Source organism: Canis lupus, chromosome 36, assembly GCF_011100685.1.
Source record: "Canis lupus familiaris isolate Mischka breed German Shepherd chromosome 36, alternate assembly UU_Cfam_GSD_1.0, whole genome shotgun sequence".
NCBI classification, from domain to species: Eukaryota; Metazoa; Chordata; class Mammalia; order Carnivora; family Canidae; genus Canis; species Canis lupus.
In genome coordinates this window covers 17,379,075-17,397,968 of record NC_049257.1, presented here as the reverse complement: position 1 = coordinate 17,397,968, position 18,894 = coordinate 17,379,075, and the positions used below count along the sequence as shown (strand labels likewise).

At 39.5% G+C, this 18,894-nt stretch overlaps 1 protein-coding gene across 3 annotated transcripts in view; it reads right to left on the bottom strand.

The window, feature by feature from the left end:
* Positions 1-18,894, bottom strand: part of RAPGEF4 (Rap guanine nucleotide exchange factor 4) — a 282,834-nt gene that overhangs the window by 234,813 nt on the left and 29,127 nt on the right. For all 3 annotated transcript variants that reach the window (XM_038584850.1, XM_038584851.1, XM_038584852.1), the window contains exon 2: positions 545-687. In XM_038584850.1, coding sequence (XP_038440778.1) covers positions 545-687 — 143 coding nt within the window. The remainder of the gene's footprint in view (positions 1-544; positions 688-18,894) is intronic.

Genomic DNA, 18,894 nt, shown 5'->3' with positions numbered 1-18,894 from the left:
ACCCCACTGGATGGAACTTCCTGTTACTGCATCATAAAAGTGTCCCAACAGATGGAAAAGCATTAATTTTTAATGAGAAAATACTTTTTTTTTTAATGCAGCTGTCATCTTCTTGTTTTCTTTCCCTGCCCCTTATTCACACCTGAAATAGATTGATACCACTAGGTTGATTCAAACATTACTATTAACATTCATTAAGAGTCCTTTTATCTTTATTTAAATTCTTACTGACTCACATATTTCTTGGGGTAAAGAAAATAACTATGTTTCTAAGGATTTAGCTGAATCCTTCCAGCTCCATCTTGCAGGCTACCCTGGAAGAACATTTATATGCTGTGAACAAAGTTAAGGAAATGCTTACGTGGAACCAAGTAAACAAAGTAAAGAGAGTAAAAATCAGGTTATTAGCCCATAACCTAATGCCTTTGGTTGAAGCTCAAATATTTGGCAAATAAATACTCCATGTACTATCTATCCCCATTGGATAACTACAAATGATCACAAACCATACATGAAAATACACCACTGAAGTTGCATTTCTTACATGTTATTCCTTTTTCCAGACTCTCATAATAACCACATAAACAAATCTGATGAAGGAGATTTGGGTGAAATTTCTCAAAAGCTTTAACTTCTTTCAGCCTCGTAAAGATTATATCCACATCTTCACTGGATCGTTCCAATGGTCTAAAAAGGGGAGAAAAGGCATAAAAAAAGCTGTATCAATAAGGATTTACTTCAGTCAACATGCATTGTTAATCATATTCAAATTTATGCAACTACCCCAATTGCAAGTATTTCACTGCAAACATTTATACACCTATCCCCATCACAGGTATTTCCAGGTTTTTGTCAACCAGTTACCTTAAGTCACAACTATTGCAGATGGAGTGATACTCTGATTTATAGTAAGGAATGCATATTTAGTCCCTATCCACTATTCCTGACACACAACTCTTAAAACTCGTGATTTCCTATATAAAGGCCATAGGAGCATCTTTTATTATAATAGTTGATCTTTTGTCCTTAGTTCCTAAAGTGTTTCAGAGACATAAAGGTAAAATGGGTGTCTTGCTATTCATAACAAGACCTTCTCTTTACAACTGCATTTATGTTACTAAGGTAACTTTTGGAAAACCCCTAGGTAACCTAAGGATGGAGGCTGGTTGCCAAGGGAACCATCAATGTGATTAGATGGTTGGAACTTTCAGCCCCACTTCCTAACCTCTGGGGAGGAGTCTGGAGATTGAGTCAATCACTGAAGGCTGGGGATCCCTGGGTGGCTCAGCGGTTTGGCACCTGCCTTTGGCCCAGGGCGTGATCCTGGAGACCCGGAATTGAGTCCCGCATCGGGCTCCCGGCATGGAGCCTGCTTCTCCCTTTGCCTGTGTCTCTGCCTCTCTCTATCTGTGTCTATCATAAATAAATAAATCTTTAAAAAAAATCACTGAAGGCTCATGATCTAATCAACCATGCCTACATTATGAAGCCTCCATAAAAATCCCTCAACTATGAGACTCAGAGAACTTCCAGGTTGGTGAACATGTGAAGATAGGGGAAGCATGGCATGCTCAGAAAGAGCATGGAAGCTCTGTGCTCCTTCCCATACCTTACAATATGCATCTCTTCTGTTTGGCTGTTTGTAAATTATGTCTTTTTATTTAAAAAAAAAATCTAGTAAGTAAACAGTTTTCTTAGGTTCTGTGAGCTTCTCTAGCAAATTAATCAAACCTGAGGAGGAAGTGGTACGAACCTTTCCGATTTACAGCCCGATATATACTGGTCAAAAGCTCAGGTGATATCCTGAATTTGTGACTGGCACCTGAAGAGTGTATGATGGAGAGTTTTGTGGGAATGAGCCCATAACTTGTGGGGTCCAATCCTATCTCTAGGTACATAGTGTCAAAATTGAATTGAATTGAGTTGAAGTGTAGGAGACCCAGCCAGTGCCTCAGAATTGCTTGCTGCGGAAATCCCACAGGTCACTGTCAGAAGTGTTGGGTTTCCACAGGAATGGAGAGAATGAAGGAAACACAGGAGGAGTTTTCCCTTTGCAGATGGCTAAAGCAGGAATCAGCCTCCAAGTCGTGAGTTCATGCACAGCTCAAGCTTTTGGGTATTGCTTAATCCTTTACAAGCACTAGAATGTGATAAGAGATATGAAAATAATGGCGAAAGCACAAAGATAAATAAGAACTGATACTGAGCCTCAATGTAGGCGATACTATAGGGAATGGTGGGAAGTAGAGAGAACTGTAAAGATGGGACTATACAAGGAACAGACCTTCTTTGGGTGTTTTCCTATTACTGATTTTCTGTGCAAACATGGGCCCAGATGTTATCATATCTTCCAGTTGTTCAAGGAAAAATATCTAGATCTTTATTCACATTCCTTAAACATCGTGTTGTTCACACAAATGACATCTACAGTCTAGATCCAACCTGTTACCCACCGTTTTGGATTCTCTGGATTAAGATGATCCAAAGAACCAAACAAATATGGGATAGTTTTGCAGATAATATAAACCGTTTCTTTTCTTTCCTTTGCTCAGTGTCCAAGTCTATTCCTTTAATATGCTTTGCAGGATCATATGATATTCCTTCATAGATATTTTACAGGACACAGAGACTATCCAGCCTCATGTGTGCTCAGGAACCTTCTGGGAATCAGAAGAAATGAGCTAGTCAAGGATGTGACTGAGACCAGTAATTCTCACTAAATACCCGTGTGCTTCCCTGAATTTACCATCTTCCCTTGCAGTTATGTTGGAACCATGCTGTGGCTAGTGGACTGTAAACAAAACCAGCATATATCACTTCTAAGATGAGACTGTTAAGAGCTATGGGATGTCTTCTGTCTCTCTTTTCCTCAGCTACAACTTTGCAGTGCTATGGGTTGAATTGTGTCTCAAAGAAGATCTTTTTTTTTTTTTTGCTTTCCCTATTTTTTAATATAAATTTATTTTTTATTGGTGTTCAATTTGCCAACATATAGAGTAACACCCAGTGCTCATTCCATCAAGTGCCCCCCTCAGTGCCCATCACCCAGTCACCCCCACCCCCTGCCTACCTCCCCTTCCACCACCCCTAGTTCGTTTCCCAGAGTTAGGAGTCTCTCATGTCCTGTCTCCCTTTCTGATATTTCCCACTCATTTTTTTCTCTGGAAAGAAGATCTTTACAGATATAATCAATTTAATATGAGGTCACACTGATTAGGGTGAATACTAAGTAAGGACTGGTATTCTTACAAAAAGAAGGAAATTGAGACACAGAGACACAGGGAAGATGGCTGTGTAAAGGTAGAGGCAGAGATTAAAGGGATGCATCTATAAGTCAAGGAACCCCAAGGACTGATGGCAACTACCAGAATTCAGAAGGAAGCAAGGAAGGAAGGGTCTTCCTCTAGAGCCTTTAGAACATAGCCTTGCTGACACATTGATTTTGGATTTCCAGTCTCCAAAATGGTGAGAGAATACATTTCTGATTTTTAAACACACCCAGCTTATGGTACCTTGTTTGAGAGTCCTAGGAAACTAATACAGAAGGCATGTATTTCAGATGCTAATGCCATAGGATGGAGACTGTGCAAGTGACAAAACTCCACTGCATGAAGCCACTGAGATTTGGGGTGTGTGTGTGTGTGTGTTTGTATGTGTGTGTGATAGGGTGGAGGATTGTTATCACAGCATCACTTAGCATCACCTAGGCTAAGAGATCCAGAGAGGTCAGGACTGGATGTGTCAGAGTCCCAAGGAACTTGGGACATTGTAGGAGGAGGAGAGATCCCACCATGAGAGAAGACCATTTCTGGAGAACATGAACAGATGACCTGTCACTAAAGGGAAGACTCAAATTCATCAAAGCTTACTACAGAGGCTTTTCACCTGCCCCCATCACACTTTCAGGCCCAAGAAAACTAGACTCAAAGAGTATGCCCATAACTTTGGCTAGCCTCCCAATAACCTCAACTGAAAGGGCTTGGACCCTGTTTCTCGAAAGGAGGAGGGAAAATCCTGATGCATCAGTGTCTAGTTTATGAGTTTGCAGGCTTTACCAGGGAAGAAATAGCACATCAGGACCAGTGCCTCTTTCTACCTATTAGCCCTCTGTTATGGCTTTATCAATTCCCTATCAGAAGGTATGTTCCCAAAGTAAAGGGGCTTTGAAACAGCGGCTTGAACTTCAGCAGTTAATCAAGGGGTACAAAGGACTTTCAGCGAGTGTCTTTGTGTGCCCAGTGAGAATGCATTTCACAGGCAGTGAGGGTACCAGCAAGCAGCAGAGGCGCCCCCTGGTAAGGAGTCATGCCAGCAGGGGCACACTTCATGGGGAGCAGTGTTGGCACCAGCAGGGAGCCATACCCAGCCACAGCAAGCAGCCGTGTGAACTCCACGGGCTGCTGCCACAGCAGCGCAGGCACTAGCCTGCAGGCCCAAAGCAATGGCAGTATTTAAACGACCACGGAAGGAATCACAAGAACCAGGTGAGCTAGAAATTGGGCACTGATACAGTGGATTCTACTTAGTTATATAGGAAAAAAGATGAGTGGAGGCTAGAATCCATCTTCCGTTAAGAAGGAAAATAGCATCCCATTTTGTGCATCCTCCCTAGAGTGTGTCCCATTTCAGGAAGGCAGACCAGAACAGCTTAAACACATTTTTGGCCCCACATCCTCCAGAAGAAATAGAAAGCAGCAGAAGAAAAACTCATGTGCTTCCACATAGTTCAAAACGAGCACAAAAGAAAGAACTTCAAGATTTGCAACCAGATCGTGTAAGGCCAAGTGACCAAAGACATCTGAAAAGACAAACTTAATTTGAGATAACCAGGACAACTTTAAAACCTCTCTTGCAAAAAAAACAAAACAAAACAAAACAAAAAACAAAACACAAAAACAAAAACCCTCCTGCTGATATTTTTTTCTTTTTTTTGAAAGATTTTATTTATTTATTCATGAGAGACACAGAGAGAGAGAGAGAGGCAGAGACACAGGCAGAGCAGAAGCAGGCTCCATGCAGGGAGCCTAACATAGGACTCGATCCTGGACCTCAGGATCATGACCTGAGCCAAAGGCAAATGCTCAATCGCTGAGCCACCCAGGCGACCCCTGATATTTCTTTAGGCATTCCCAAATTAGTCCTCCCACTGTTTAAACGTTAAAGCCACAGAAACAATGAAAAGCAATGGTTTATCTGTTGTGGCTTTTACCAGGTACTTCCTGGAATGCAGAAAACTGCATTTAGCTGTTAACTAACATCTTTACTAGCTCACCTCCTATAATCTACCACTGGTGAGAGGCCTCCTATTGTCCCTCTCCTCTTGTGAATCCATAATTTCCTAATGCCGCGTGGATTCTCATCTCTGTAGAGGTCATGCCTGGCCCTTCTTTTACAGATCCCACAGTACCAGTAGAGAGCCACACCTGCAACAAGTCCTAGGGGTGTGAGGATGTTCTGTGGCGACCTCAAACTCACTCTTCTTCTCTCCTACATTTGCTACTGCGCCTGCAGTCCTATTTGCAGGCATGTAGCAGCCTCATCCTCACACTCATCACAATCAGGTAATTCTACGAACTCATTGTCTTTCAAATCCATCCCTTCCTCTCAGCCCTTCCTGCCACTGCCTCAGTTGAGCGTGAAGGAAGGACCGATGAAGGCGGTGTCCAGACATGAAGCCCCCTTCCTAGGAGGCTGAAGAGCTTGGTTCCATCTAGTAGCCAGCACAAGTATTTTAAGGGTAGTGGTATGGTTGGATGTGCATTTGAAAAGATCACCTTGGCAAGTCAAGGCAGATGTGAGGGAGTAAAGACCAGCAGGTAAGAGACCAGTTAGGAAGCTCTTGCAATGTTTCAAAATGATGAGGTAGGCTTCTCTAATTATAACTCACTCTAGAATCTTTTCCATCCCCTTAATAATTGTGTACAGCTGGTCCCCCTCATAGACGTCAGTAAAAGCTCCAAGTTCAGAGTCCATTTTTCTTAGCCTGGCATGTGACACCCAGGGCCCATTTTCTAAAACCTTAAATAAACAAACAAACAAAAAAACACCTCACTCTTAAAACATGTTCAAATAACAGAATCATTTACGAAAGAAGACACTGTAGTAGGCAGAACTGTAGGGTGACCCTCAATGACCCACATCCTTGTACAATTACCCTGAGTGTGGGCAGGATTGTAATTTGCTTTTGGTCAACAGAGCATGGCAAAAGTGTAAAGCTATCACTCCCACGATTATGTTATGATACATGGCAAAGGCAAAGAGATTTTGCAGATATAATTAAGGTCTCTAATCAGTTGACTTCAAGTTAATCAAAAGGGAGGTTTTTCCCAAGTGGGCTTGACATAAACAAGTGAATCATTTCAAAGAGGGTAGAAGAAGTGGGAGCTTCTTTTGCTGGCCTTGAAGAAGGAAGCTGCCATATTGCAAGAGAGTGGCATAGAAAGGAATAAGTGAGGACCCTGTCTGGCAGTCAGCAAGAAAACCGGGATCTCAGTCCTACAGCTGTGAGGAATTAACTCTACCAATAACTTTGTGCCTTGAAAGATGTCCCCAAGCCCCTGAAAAGAACATCACCCAGTTAGCACCTTGATTTCAGCCTTTAGGATCCTGAACAGAGGATTCAAACAAGCATGTCCTGAATCCTGCCCCATGGAAATGGCCAGATAATAAATGTCTGCTGTTCTGGGCCACTAAGTTTGTGGTAATGTGTTCCAAAGCAATAAAAAAAAAAAAAAAATACAGATACTGTTATTTTCTCACATTGACTCATTTCCTTATAATCAGCTTAGGGTTCACTTCCTTCATGGAGCTCTTCCTTTACAATGTTGCCTCTCTTCCCTGAAATCCAATTGGTAACATTCCTTTTTGGCCTCTTATCTCATTATGTTAATATTTCACATTTTATGCATGTAAATTTTGTCTCCTTGGAGACATTGATTTATTCATTTATTCATTCGTTTGGTAAATACTATTTTATAAACCACTGATTCACCGGTCTCCTACTTTGTTTTGGTATTTTTCTCCTGTGGTTCTTTGGCTCTTCCAGGATGAATTTCAGTCTGTCACTGAAAATTTTCGAAATCAGATAGCAAGGTGAGACAGCTGTTAACCCTTCTAAGTTAGTAAAAAGCACTAAAAATATTTCTGATAAAATGCCATTATTTTAGTACTGTATCAATTGTAATGGTAAATAAGGTCTATTTGGAAGTATCAAAAATATCATTTTCCTAGGATGCATGTATGATCTTGAGAGGAGTGGTTTTAACAAAACTTTTTATCACATCTAGCTTTCAAATTAATGGCACTCAAATAAATAAGACTTTACTTTGCAGTATAAATTATCAAAATCTATGGAATTTTAAATGGCTCTCCACCAAACACATACTTTTCATGAATGCACATTCCTTTATTGCTTTCCTATTGTACAGTAGATACCCTTCCCTGGAAGAACAAGGGTGAACAAGATGATAACCCTCTCCACAAGACGCCCACAATCCATTGGTGAAGGGAGTCATGTAACCAAAATCAGAATACAGTATGGTAAGTACTGCAATGAGGGTATCCATCATATACTAGTCTGCACTTTATTTACTGTAAGAGAAGGTACACATGGAAACTACCAACGTTAGGGGTGCAAGGGATAGCAAAGATTCTGGGTTCCGAGTGTTACCTGCATTCATGATGTAATGTGATAGTTTTATAGGCTCTTGAATGTTAATTCAGTCAATTCAGGATTATCTAATTAGTCTCTGGAATCATCAGAACACAAAATAATAACGCAGACATTTGTGAGGAAAAATGTACAATAACCATAAAATTAGCAAAAAAATCTCTCCTTGGATGACTTCTGTTGTTTGGATATATGATAATCAATATTTGCAAACCCCCTGCCATGCGGAAGGCCACCCTCTTGTCAATCTAACAATCTCAGTGCTAACACCTGCGGGTGCTTTGGGGGACCACCTGGGAGAGTGGATTCCAGAATTCAGAGTCAGAACTGTGGGGGTGCAAAGTGTGGGAAGAGGGGAGGGAATGGGAGAGGCAGGAGGCAGAACTGCTCTCTGCCCAGCTGCCTTCCTACAATCATAAACAGAAGGCTCAGCCAAGAAAAGGACAACACTAACATACTATAGTGGTACTGTCATCTTGTGGGAATGTATGGAATGCTTTATTTCCTCAAATACTTCACTTGTATATTTTTTTTAATTTCCAAATGTCTTGTGAAAATCAGTAAATGTATTTCAGAACACTGGGTATAATGTTAACTAAATACATTTGCATTAAAATGATTTCGAGGTTGGTTTTGACTCATTTTGTTTTAGCAGTAACTTAGGGTTAGAAGAGCTAGTCCCCTCCCCTAATAAACTGTTAAATCCAAGATAATACAGTAATTTTATAAATTATGTAAGGCTACAAAAGCTATTATTATTACTAGTATCATCATCTTCATCATTATCATTAGCCACAAAGACCTTTTACAGGGATCCCTGGGTGGCGCAGCAGTTTGGCGCCTGCCTTTGGCCCAGGGCGCGATCCTGGAGACCCGGAATCGAATCCCACATCGGGCTCCCGGTGCATGGAGCCTGCTTCTCCCTCTGCCTGTGTCTCTGCCTCTCTTTCTTTCTCTCTGTGTGACTATCATAAATAAATAAAAATTAAAAAAAAAATAAAAAAAAAGACCTTTTACAAAAAGTATTTAATGAAAACAAGGAATAAAGTACTTAAAAGCATGTACGATCATTCTCATGTGCTTTCTGAAGCTTTTATAGATAGATGTGCATGCATGTTTTTCTCTTTTTCTATTATAACAACAGTAAGATCTCAGACACTAACTATGTACTTGACAATCTCAGCCCTTTTGTAACCTAATTAACTTTCCAAAGAGCTTTGAAAATTTTGATCATCACAGCCCTGTTACATGAAGCAGGTATTATGAACCCTATTTTACTAGCAAAAACATTTGATACTGAGGTTAGATGAGTATTAGTATACTAAAATCATGTATATTTATAATGCCAATGATGACACAGATATATCAAAAGTCTTTTAAACTCAAGATGTTTACTACTTATCATGTTATCATTTTAATTCTATGATTATTAACCACTTAGAATACTGAAAGGTTTACTCTTTACTAATAACAATTTTTACCAACAATATCAACAAAATTCAGAAAGAAGTTGTTGGAAATGCATTCATTCAACCTGCAAATATTTACCAAGTATATGAGAGTAAGGCACTCCAGGCACAGCTCCTGCACCAAGGAAGTTAAAATTGAATTAGAAAGATTTGTACACATACATCAATTACCAAGGTGAAACGTGGCAAGAAACACAATTCAAAAGGAAAGAAGGAAAAATAAATAAATGAAAATAAATAAAAAGGAAAGAAGGGAATAGGAATTCAGAAGAGGAAAATCACTTAAGAAATGATCGCTTAAGAAGACATCATTGAAGGATGAAAGTTCTACAAAGGCTTCATGAAGGCAAGATCTTCCTAAAATCAGTTCTTCCTTGAATTTCTGTTTTATGACTACAGACCCACCACTGTTTGGTCATTTAATTCTAAAAATATAGAGTATCGTTATAGCTCCCCCCTTCTGGAGATCTTCTGAATGACTCTTCTCTGTATGAGTTTCTTACCCATCAGCCCCCTCCCCCCCCGACACACACAGATACACACACACACAAATGTACAAATAAACATACACATGCATGCTGACAAAGATTATTAGTTGACCAAATTTATGTAGACTTCTGAACCTTCTTTTAGGCCCATCTGTGCACCTCCTTGTAAAATGCAGTTCTAGCAAGAACCCTCTTAAGTCCATGTAACCAGAACCTCCCACCCTCCATATCTGATCACTTTGATCTGATCTAGTTCCTGATGTTCCAACATTGCCCAGGTAATATCTGATCAGCCTTGTCTTCAGCAAGAAGCCTGTTAGGTCAGTTTAGCCAAATTCCTCCTTACCCCTCATGTTTATTCTTGGTAATTTCCTACCCACAGAGTGACTCCCCTGACCCTGCTCCTTGGCTATAAATTCCCACTTGCCCAAGCTGTACTCAGAGTTGAGCCCAATCCCCCACCCTAACTGTAAAATCCTATTGCAGTGGTCTGATGTCTATCACAATGGTCCTACACAAAGTCTGCTTACCATCTTTAACAAGTACCAGTGAATTTTTTTTCTTTAAACACATACATACACACACACACACACACATCCCTCGACTCAATTGCTACCAAAATTCTCTCTAGGCTCCTGATTCTGCCCATGTTCAGGGTGACTCTCAAAAAACTCCCCTTGATGGATCCTGAGACTCAGGAGCAACTGCAGCTTTTTATCCTCACAGCTAAGACTGACTGTCACAAGGCACACCAAGACCTCTGTGACACTTCCAAAATATGGCCTGTACATCTGCCATCAGGGAGCAGAGCATGTAAAGTCTGCAAATTCCTGGGCTTCGTGCCTCCCTGTCTAGAAATCATGCCTGCTTGCTTTTATGTCTTTATGAAAGAAGAAAGTGAAAACTGCCCCCTTGGTGTCCCAAATAAGAGAGTTGTGCCTGCAGGTCACTCTGGACTACAATTTTGGCCCTAGCAGAGCAATACTAGGGGTCAGAATACCTCCACTTCCCTTTCACGGACAACCACTCTGTTTTCTATCCCACAGTGAGAGATGCCAGGTCTGGGGCCCAGGACTATTCAGACAGTTGAAAGAGCCTGCCTTCAGGCAGAGGGCAGAAACAGCCCTGCTAATATCTAAATAATGCCCACTGTTGTTAGTGAGAAAAGAAAGAGAAAAACCTTTTGACCAGGCTCAGTGTGTTGTCATTTGTCTTATTACCATTAAAATGAAAATATAAAATCAAAGTACAATCTTGTCCAATTTTAACAGACCCTTTAAAAAATCTTTCTCTGATGGCAGATGAGCAACTAAACTCAGTACAGGATCTTCATGCTGGCCATAAATCTCTTTACAACACACCCTCAGCTAGAGGTCCAGGACCCCAACCAAATTGCTTACGGGACCCCAAAGAGCACATAAAGTTTTCATAATTTCCCCTAGGCAATACATCTGTTCTATCAGCATTAAGTTAAAAATAATTTCTTTTGGCTACTTAAATTTTTAAAATGGCTTCTGGTATGACTCAGATAACTGATGCTTCCTTAAAATGCTTTCTAGATAAAACTGATGGCTTTTTTTCTTCTTCCTAATTGTCACCATAATAAGCAGGGGCTCTCGAAAATCATTCCACAGTACCTAGTGCTATACTCAAATTTGAGACGGCTCTATTCAGAACACTGCCACTACTATAATTAAGTATTGGAGAGCCCTCAGGGCCTTAGGTCATGAGGATTAGAGAAGAGGAATCTCTTGAATCAGAGCCCTCTGATAATCTTTTTTTCTTAGCTCTCTATTTCTGGGCAACTCAGAAGGACATCCCTGAAGGAGAAAGAAAGAAAGAAAGAAAGAATAGGAATATGGAGGATGGGGGGAGGGGTGGGGAGGACACTACTTTACCTAAGAAGAGTGATTCTCGATCTTTTATCCCTCCCAACCTGCTCGAGGCACAGGATACACATGAGAAGCAGCAAAGGGAAGCACATTTTTTAGAAGAGAGTTTTGAAAACACCTCATCTTACTGGATCAGGAGCTAGAACTTTTTGGCTTTAAGAGAGAAGTGGAAAAAGAGAGAGAGACAGAGACAGAGACAGAGACAGAGAGAGAGAGAGAAGTGGGTATGGTACTATAATAGCCCCCAAGCCCAATACCTATTTCCTTGAGAACCTCCTCTTCGATTACTCCCCCTCCTACGCCCTCTTCTCCAGACACACAAGTGTCTGCTGTACTTTGAAGGCCTTGAGCCACCTCAGAGCTTTTACAATCATTATTCCTTCTGCCAGAGATGCTCTGTCCCCAGATCCGGTGTGACTCACCCCACACTTACCGAAAGAAAGTCTGAGCACAAATTCTCAGTGAGCCTCCCCTGCCCACCCTGCTTAACTCAGCTCTCTCAGCTGTACCTGACTCACTTTTACCCAACATTCATATTTTTTCTACAGCACTGAACACTTCCTAACATAATATTTATAATAACAATAATTATTTATTTTGTCAATTGCCTCCACTAAAAAGTAAGCTCCAGGAAAGCAGGGATTTTTTTTTTTTTTTTTTTTGGTTGGATTACTGCTTTAGCTCCAGTACCTTGAACAGGGTCTAACATATGCTCAATGAACATTGCTGAAGAGTAAGTATACTTTTGTGCTTGTATTTGTACATGTGAGTATTATTATTATTAAAAGTTCATGTTTTAAAGAAAATTAGATTACTTTTTGAATAAGAAAGTATCTATCTATAAAATATTTTGCTGTTCTCTATCACACTTACCAAATCAGAGTAATAATGAATCCTCAGACCACTAGTCTTCTCTGAATGAATGCACAATCATTTCAATAACAGCTTATGTATATACCAAGGTTTCTTAGAGGATCCATTTATATTTTTTTCCTCATGTGAGCCCGTGCTAATTTTCATGACTCACTAAGGAAACCTAAATATTAAAAAATGTGATACTACTCAGCCTTTTCTGAAGGTAAAACCATATGGAAAATGGAAATATTGCAGTTCTAAAACTATGTCCCAGAAACAAAGAGAACAGATACCATTTTCTAAAGAGATACACTCAGAGAAGTCCATTAAACCAGGCCCAAATTCAAAATGGTTCTAAACTAGAATATACAATATAGCACCAACAACTACAAGGGAGTTTATTATTCTTGCATGGAGATACTCAGACTGTTGTGGTAACTAATCTTTCCTGCCCAACAATACTTGTAATGGATATAAGTATATTTAAATTAGGGGGAGATGGGCCTAAAATACACCTTAATTGATAAAACAACAGGATTAGAAAAACTGGTATGCAGACCCATTAGGTGAAGACAGGTCTATATATCAGTGATGAGATTATGGAGGTTTAAGTGGTCAGTTCTCATAAGGAAGACTAGATAACAGGATTCTAGGGCTTTTAGCAAAGAACTCAAACACAGAAAAAAGAACTTATCATGTCAAGGTAAGTACCATTTTGACCTAAAATCAAGGGTTTTTTAAGACAATAGTTAAAGCCCTATAGGTGTCTTTAGTTCATTAACAAAATCATCTCTGTATCTGATACTGCAGATAAGTCATTTATTGAACATGATGTAGAATGGCAGTTTGTTTTTTTAAATATAAGAAATTTTCTATTTGTTAAAAAAAATCTATTGTTTCAATAGATTTGAAAGAGAACTTCTATTTCTGTTACAATGGAATAACAGATGCCAGATTAACCCTCCCACAGTAAACAATGTAAAAGTTGAAAAAAAAGACATGAAGCAACTGCTTACAGACATTGGGCTAACAGGTAATATATGACTATGATCCCAGAAAGAAGAGGAATACACGTGGTAATTCACACAGTAGCTCTGAGGCTTTGCCTGGGTCATTTTTTGGAACACAGGCAAGGAAAAAGAGCCTAAGTAGAGCATGGCAGTCTCATGGGGCTGGTGGGGCAGCAAGTAGAATCAATGGATGCTGATATGGCTGGAATCTGCAGTGAAGTAAGCGAAAGAGAAGGGAGCTATTCATAGAAGGAGCTCCAGAATTCAGCATAGGGGTCTTCTTGAGTCATTAACTGCAAATGGGCAGGTCAATACTCAAGGAAAGGCCTGGTAGACAATAGTTCGTAAGGAGTAGAAGCTGAATGGAGATTCTGGAGGTTACACAGTGCTAAGCAATATAGCAGCTCTGACCAGCTAAAGTAGACAGATCTCATTGATCAACCCGGACATTCAACTGAGACTTCTAAAAAGGCCATTCTACCCCAAGACCTAAAACTAACTACCCTAACAAGGCTCAAAAATAAGCTTCAATAAAAGCAAATGATTGGTAAGTTAACTACCTATGAAAACAGAAGCTGAGAGTCTTTTTTTTTTTTTTTTTTTTTTTTTTTTTTTTTAGAAGCTGAGAGTCTTTAAAGAAAGTAACAAATCCAAGACTTTCAGTATCAGAGCTCATAATCTCCAGCGTACAATCAGAAATCCCTACATATGCATGGAAACAAAAAAAAGGGGGCTCATAAGCAGAAAATATCAAGAGAAACAGACCCAGAGATGACCCAGACACGGTGGAAATACCAAACAAGGACTTTAAAACAGCCATTATAAATACGAAAAGAGGGGAAAATTCACTGGATGGGCTTAAGAGTAGATTGGGCACTGCGGAAAAACAAAACAGTGAATCTTAAGGTAGGCAGTAGAAACAATCCCAACAAAGCATGAAGAGAAAAAAAAGGTTAAAAAACAATGAATATTTATTGACTTATGAAATAATATCAAGAGTTTAACCTAAATGTAACTGAAGTTTCAGAAAGAAAAGAGAAAATAGAAAAGAAGAATTTGAAGAAAGAATGGCTGAAATTTTTTCAATTAAGAAGGCAGTAAACACCCCTAAAGAGTCTAAAGTTAAGTTATGAAGCAACATTTCTGCTTTTTAAGTATGGCATGCTAAAGATGGCCCCAAATGCTTTGCCATTATCTCGATCAGGAATTGGGACTTATTTCCCCTCCTCATGCATCTGGGCCAACTCTGTGACCAAAAGAATGTGGTAGAAGCAATACCATATCACCACTTAGCATACCACTAACAAGCTGTACTACCTCAAGCAGTTACTTAACCTCTCTACTTTTGGCTTCCTCATATCCAAAAGAGAGGTTAAATTATCTCTCTGATTTTTGTCCATCATTAGAAAAGTCTGAGAAATTATGTAGAGAGCCAACAAATAAATAAAAATGAATCAGGTGCTATGCTCTATAATTACTTTGCATCTTAGCATCTAAATACCTCAATCAAATAAATACCTAAATACTTTGACCAAACAGGATGGGGGCTCCCAGATCTATTGCTAAGTCAAAATGCACTCAGGAATTTGGTTGGAATAATGCTTTCTATATGGTAGAGCCAGCTATAGGCTATAAACTAGAGATTATGTAGCATAGGGTACTGTCAGCTAGTTTTAGTAAACTAAAGATTACTTAGCACACAGTAGGGTGCATTTCCTATAGACACAGTCATATTCTCTTTTCTTTCACAGTGCTCAACCTTTAATAGTGAATAGACTAGTAAATAAATCTAGATAGAGTTGGCTAGTAGAGAAAACACTGAATATGATTTTTTGATGAATTTTTTGTTAGACTAAAACCTTGTCATACCTACCAAATCTAAGACACCTTATTTCTATAGTTCCAACCCTACAAATACCAGAGAAAATAGTTGCCTTGAATTTCACTCTTTTTGGAAACAGCTTCCAGTACCCTTTCAAAGTGTAAAATGGCAAGAGCAGTCCTCACCAACACAATTTTCCAGCATGCCTCACTGCAGAGGATGAAATGCCCCAGGCAGCAACACGATTTGTGCCAAGGACATATGGCAGGGATTATGATTAGTCAGGGGTGAAGATTCAATTTGACAGTCTTTCTTTGCACTATCAGTCATTTTGGTTATCAAAGTGATCAGAATTAATAGTCCAAATCAGGTAGGCTGGTATCTAGAATTCTGGTTTAATAAAAAGAAAGCCACCCTTGCATATAATTTCAGGCAAAATTTGAATGATTGCATCCAGCAATTATGACTACCCAGGGAATAAGATGCCTAGAGACAGAGTTCCTAAAGTGCCAGTGGCTGGCCAATGTCTATATCAGAGAGAGGCTTTGTTACAGTCACGAATGATTGCTTTAGTAATAGGATATTGTGACTCTCTGTCTACACCTAACACATAGCTCTAATTTGAAAGATCATTAACAGCCTTCCTAAATGCCAGAAACTGGTCCACCTCTTCCAGTCCTCTTGTAAGGAACAGGGAACCACTCCTCAGGGCCCTCAAGAATTAGATGCTCATACCCTACAGTCCCAAGTCTCTGAGCAAGCAAAACAGGAAGTATCTTTGTCCCACAGCTTTTCTTCACCCAAGCAGAGATAAAGAGCATCAGAATTCTGAATTTCAGTCTCTAATCTCTTTCATTCAACAAGTTTGCTGTGTATGGACCAAGTGCAAAGCTTTTGAGAATTACAGGAAGAATGACATTTTGATTATGCCCTAAAGCAACCTCTGATCTATAAGGGGATCTAAGACCTCTACCTAAATGATGATAATGCAAGGATGAAAGCAGTCTTGGGGGTCCATATAAAGGTATACAGACATCTATATAAAAACACCTGGGGATTGAGAGCTAGACAAGACATGAGTAGAGAAGGCTTCACAGCTAATTTTTTTCTTCCAATTCGCAGCTTCTCACAGCATCTTAGCTGAAAATTGAACTGGGTCATGGGAGGTGGGCAAAAATTGTATAAGCACAAATAGAAGGTAGGTTTCCAGGCAACAAGATGATAAAGCATGAATAAAGACATGGAAGTAAGAAATTACAGGCCAAAAGTACTCAGTAGTTCCAATGGTTTGATGTTCCAATGGTTTCTCAAAGAGGAAAACTGAGAAATAAGGTTGGAATCCTATGGGGGCAGGGCTGGAGTGCCAGCTGGTGAGGGTACAGACTTTATTCTGCTAACCATGGGGAGCCAGTGGAGATTTTAAGGACACTGAAAAAAACTAGAGCCATAATTTAGAAAATTCATCTTCTCACAGGGAATGAACTGGAAGAGAAAGGGACAAAAGGTATAGAGACTAATTAGGACAGAACCCTAGGGCTCCATATGTCATGTTCATTCGGGTATGACAGGAACTCTTCTCTTTCTCTCTCCAATGCCCACTTAGAAATAGTGTGACACTAAGTCCAGTTTTCCTTGAGACAATCATGGCTCATACCTATAGTCCCAGTGAAATTATTAATACTCTCCCATTCACTCTCAAAGGTATCCTAGTTTGGACAATAAATTATACACGCACCTTACTTAGATAATCTCTCTCATTCTGCCTCTCTGCAGGTGCTCTCCTGGATATCAGGGAAGCAGAAACATCTATATAATTCGTAGTCCTTTCCCTTCCTCACTCACCAAACAGTAATTATGTGGTCAGTTTGTCTCCCTCCCCATGTAACTAGGCAATCTTCATTCTTCTGGCTTTCAAGCTTCTGCTGCCTTGTTCCACCACTCCAGGATGGTGGGGCAGAGCAGGATGCAGCTCCAGGTGAAAAGGCACTGGTGTTGCGAGAAGGGGGGTTGGGATGGCAGAGGAGGCACAGCAAGAGGACACAGGGACTCCTAGGGGTAGGGCAGGGAGAGATGGATGGTAGGGCCCTCCAGCTGTTGATGAGTAAGATTCCAGACCTTTGTCTTTTCCCATCTGCAAGTATCAGTGGGTGTGTGAGGATGATGAAAGGGTACATGGAATGAGGAAAACTAAAAATGTGGCTTAACTGCATTAATTATAGTCATTTACTTGAACATCATATGAACCATTTGTCCCTAATTACACTGCTGTCCAAGAACAAATATGTAAATCATAAAAGGTGCCAGATCATTTTTATTGTGGTTTTATTTGATTATAATAGTAATCTTTCTGTATGTGTTTGTAATTATGGTTTGTTACTCATGTGGCATGACCACTTGTTTACAATACTGATTCCTTCTCATATTAATACATCATCTTGCACAGTAAAAAGATGTGAATTCTTCAGATACCTATAAACTTTTACGGGGGGAAAAAGGTCAAGCCAATAGGAATGATCTTTGATAAGCAATGTAAATGTACAAAAAGTGGCACTACGTTTCTGGGTGGGGCAAGATTACTAAATGAGAAGAACCCTCTAGTCATTCAGATGGAAGTCAACTTAATGAGTTTAATTCAAGAAAGAGATCAAAAAGTGGTTATTGACATTTCCTAGAAGAGCTAGGTACTGAGCAAATTCAGGAAGCAAGTGTTCAGACAAATTAGTAATCCTGGCTTTATGACCCAACTAGCACAAGTAAATAAAAAACACAAAGTGTTTTGGTAAGAAAATAAACTTGAGTCTTCTCCCAGACTATGGGCAACTTTAGCACAGGGACCACACATCTGACACTCTGGCTGCTTAGCAGAGTCCTGGCATACAGTAGGTGCTTGGTTATTCACATATTCATTCAACAAACACAGTAATATTTAGTGAATCCATAATTCATTAAATTCATTTTATAATGAATTTTAAAATAACACTTTAGTCTATTTTAAATACGTTGATTTTTTATTCTCTGAATTCAAAACTTCTCTTTGTATCTGTCTAAATTTCAACAGTTATTACTTTCTCCTGGATGGATGGAGAAATTTTTTTATTTTTCCTTGAGAAACACATTTTTCTTCATAGATTAAATGTACACTTTAACCCTCCCCTAAAGGCTGCTCTATTGTTCATGATATAATAACTGTATTTTTACCTCATTGTTAGTTTACTTGCTTGCAAGTGCATGCATGTAAATTAACATTTAAAAAATAACACTAAAAATAAAGTTTTAAAAGTAACACTTATTTATCCTCTCTTAATTACCGAAATGCATTTGGGGAAAATATTATGGGAAAAAAATCACCCGCAATTATAACCTCCTAAAACAACCTCAATTTACTGCACATCTTTCCAATTGTTATCTAGCAGGCTAGCTGGCTAAAATCTAAAACCTGTTTCATTTTTCACAAATTGTACCAAACTACATATATAATTCCGTAACCACTGAACATTTTATGCTACAGCTTAACAGAGACTTCCAACCTTTTTAAAAGTCATGGTGCTCATAGAAAATGGCTGTGATAAACAGATCCATTTTCGCAAGCCACCTGCTCACATTCAGGCAACCTCGAAGGCTGAGGGAATCAATCCCTCAGGTCTAAGTACCTGCACTTCAGCTGGGAAGTTCTGTTCTAAAGAACCAGT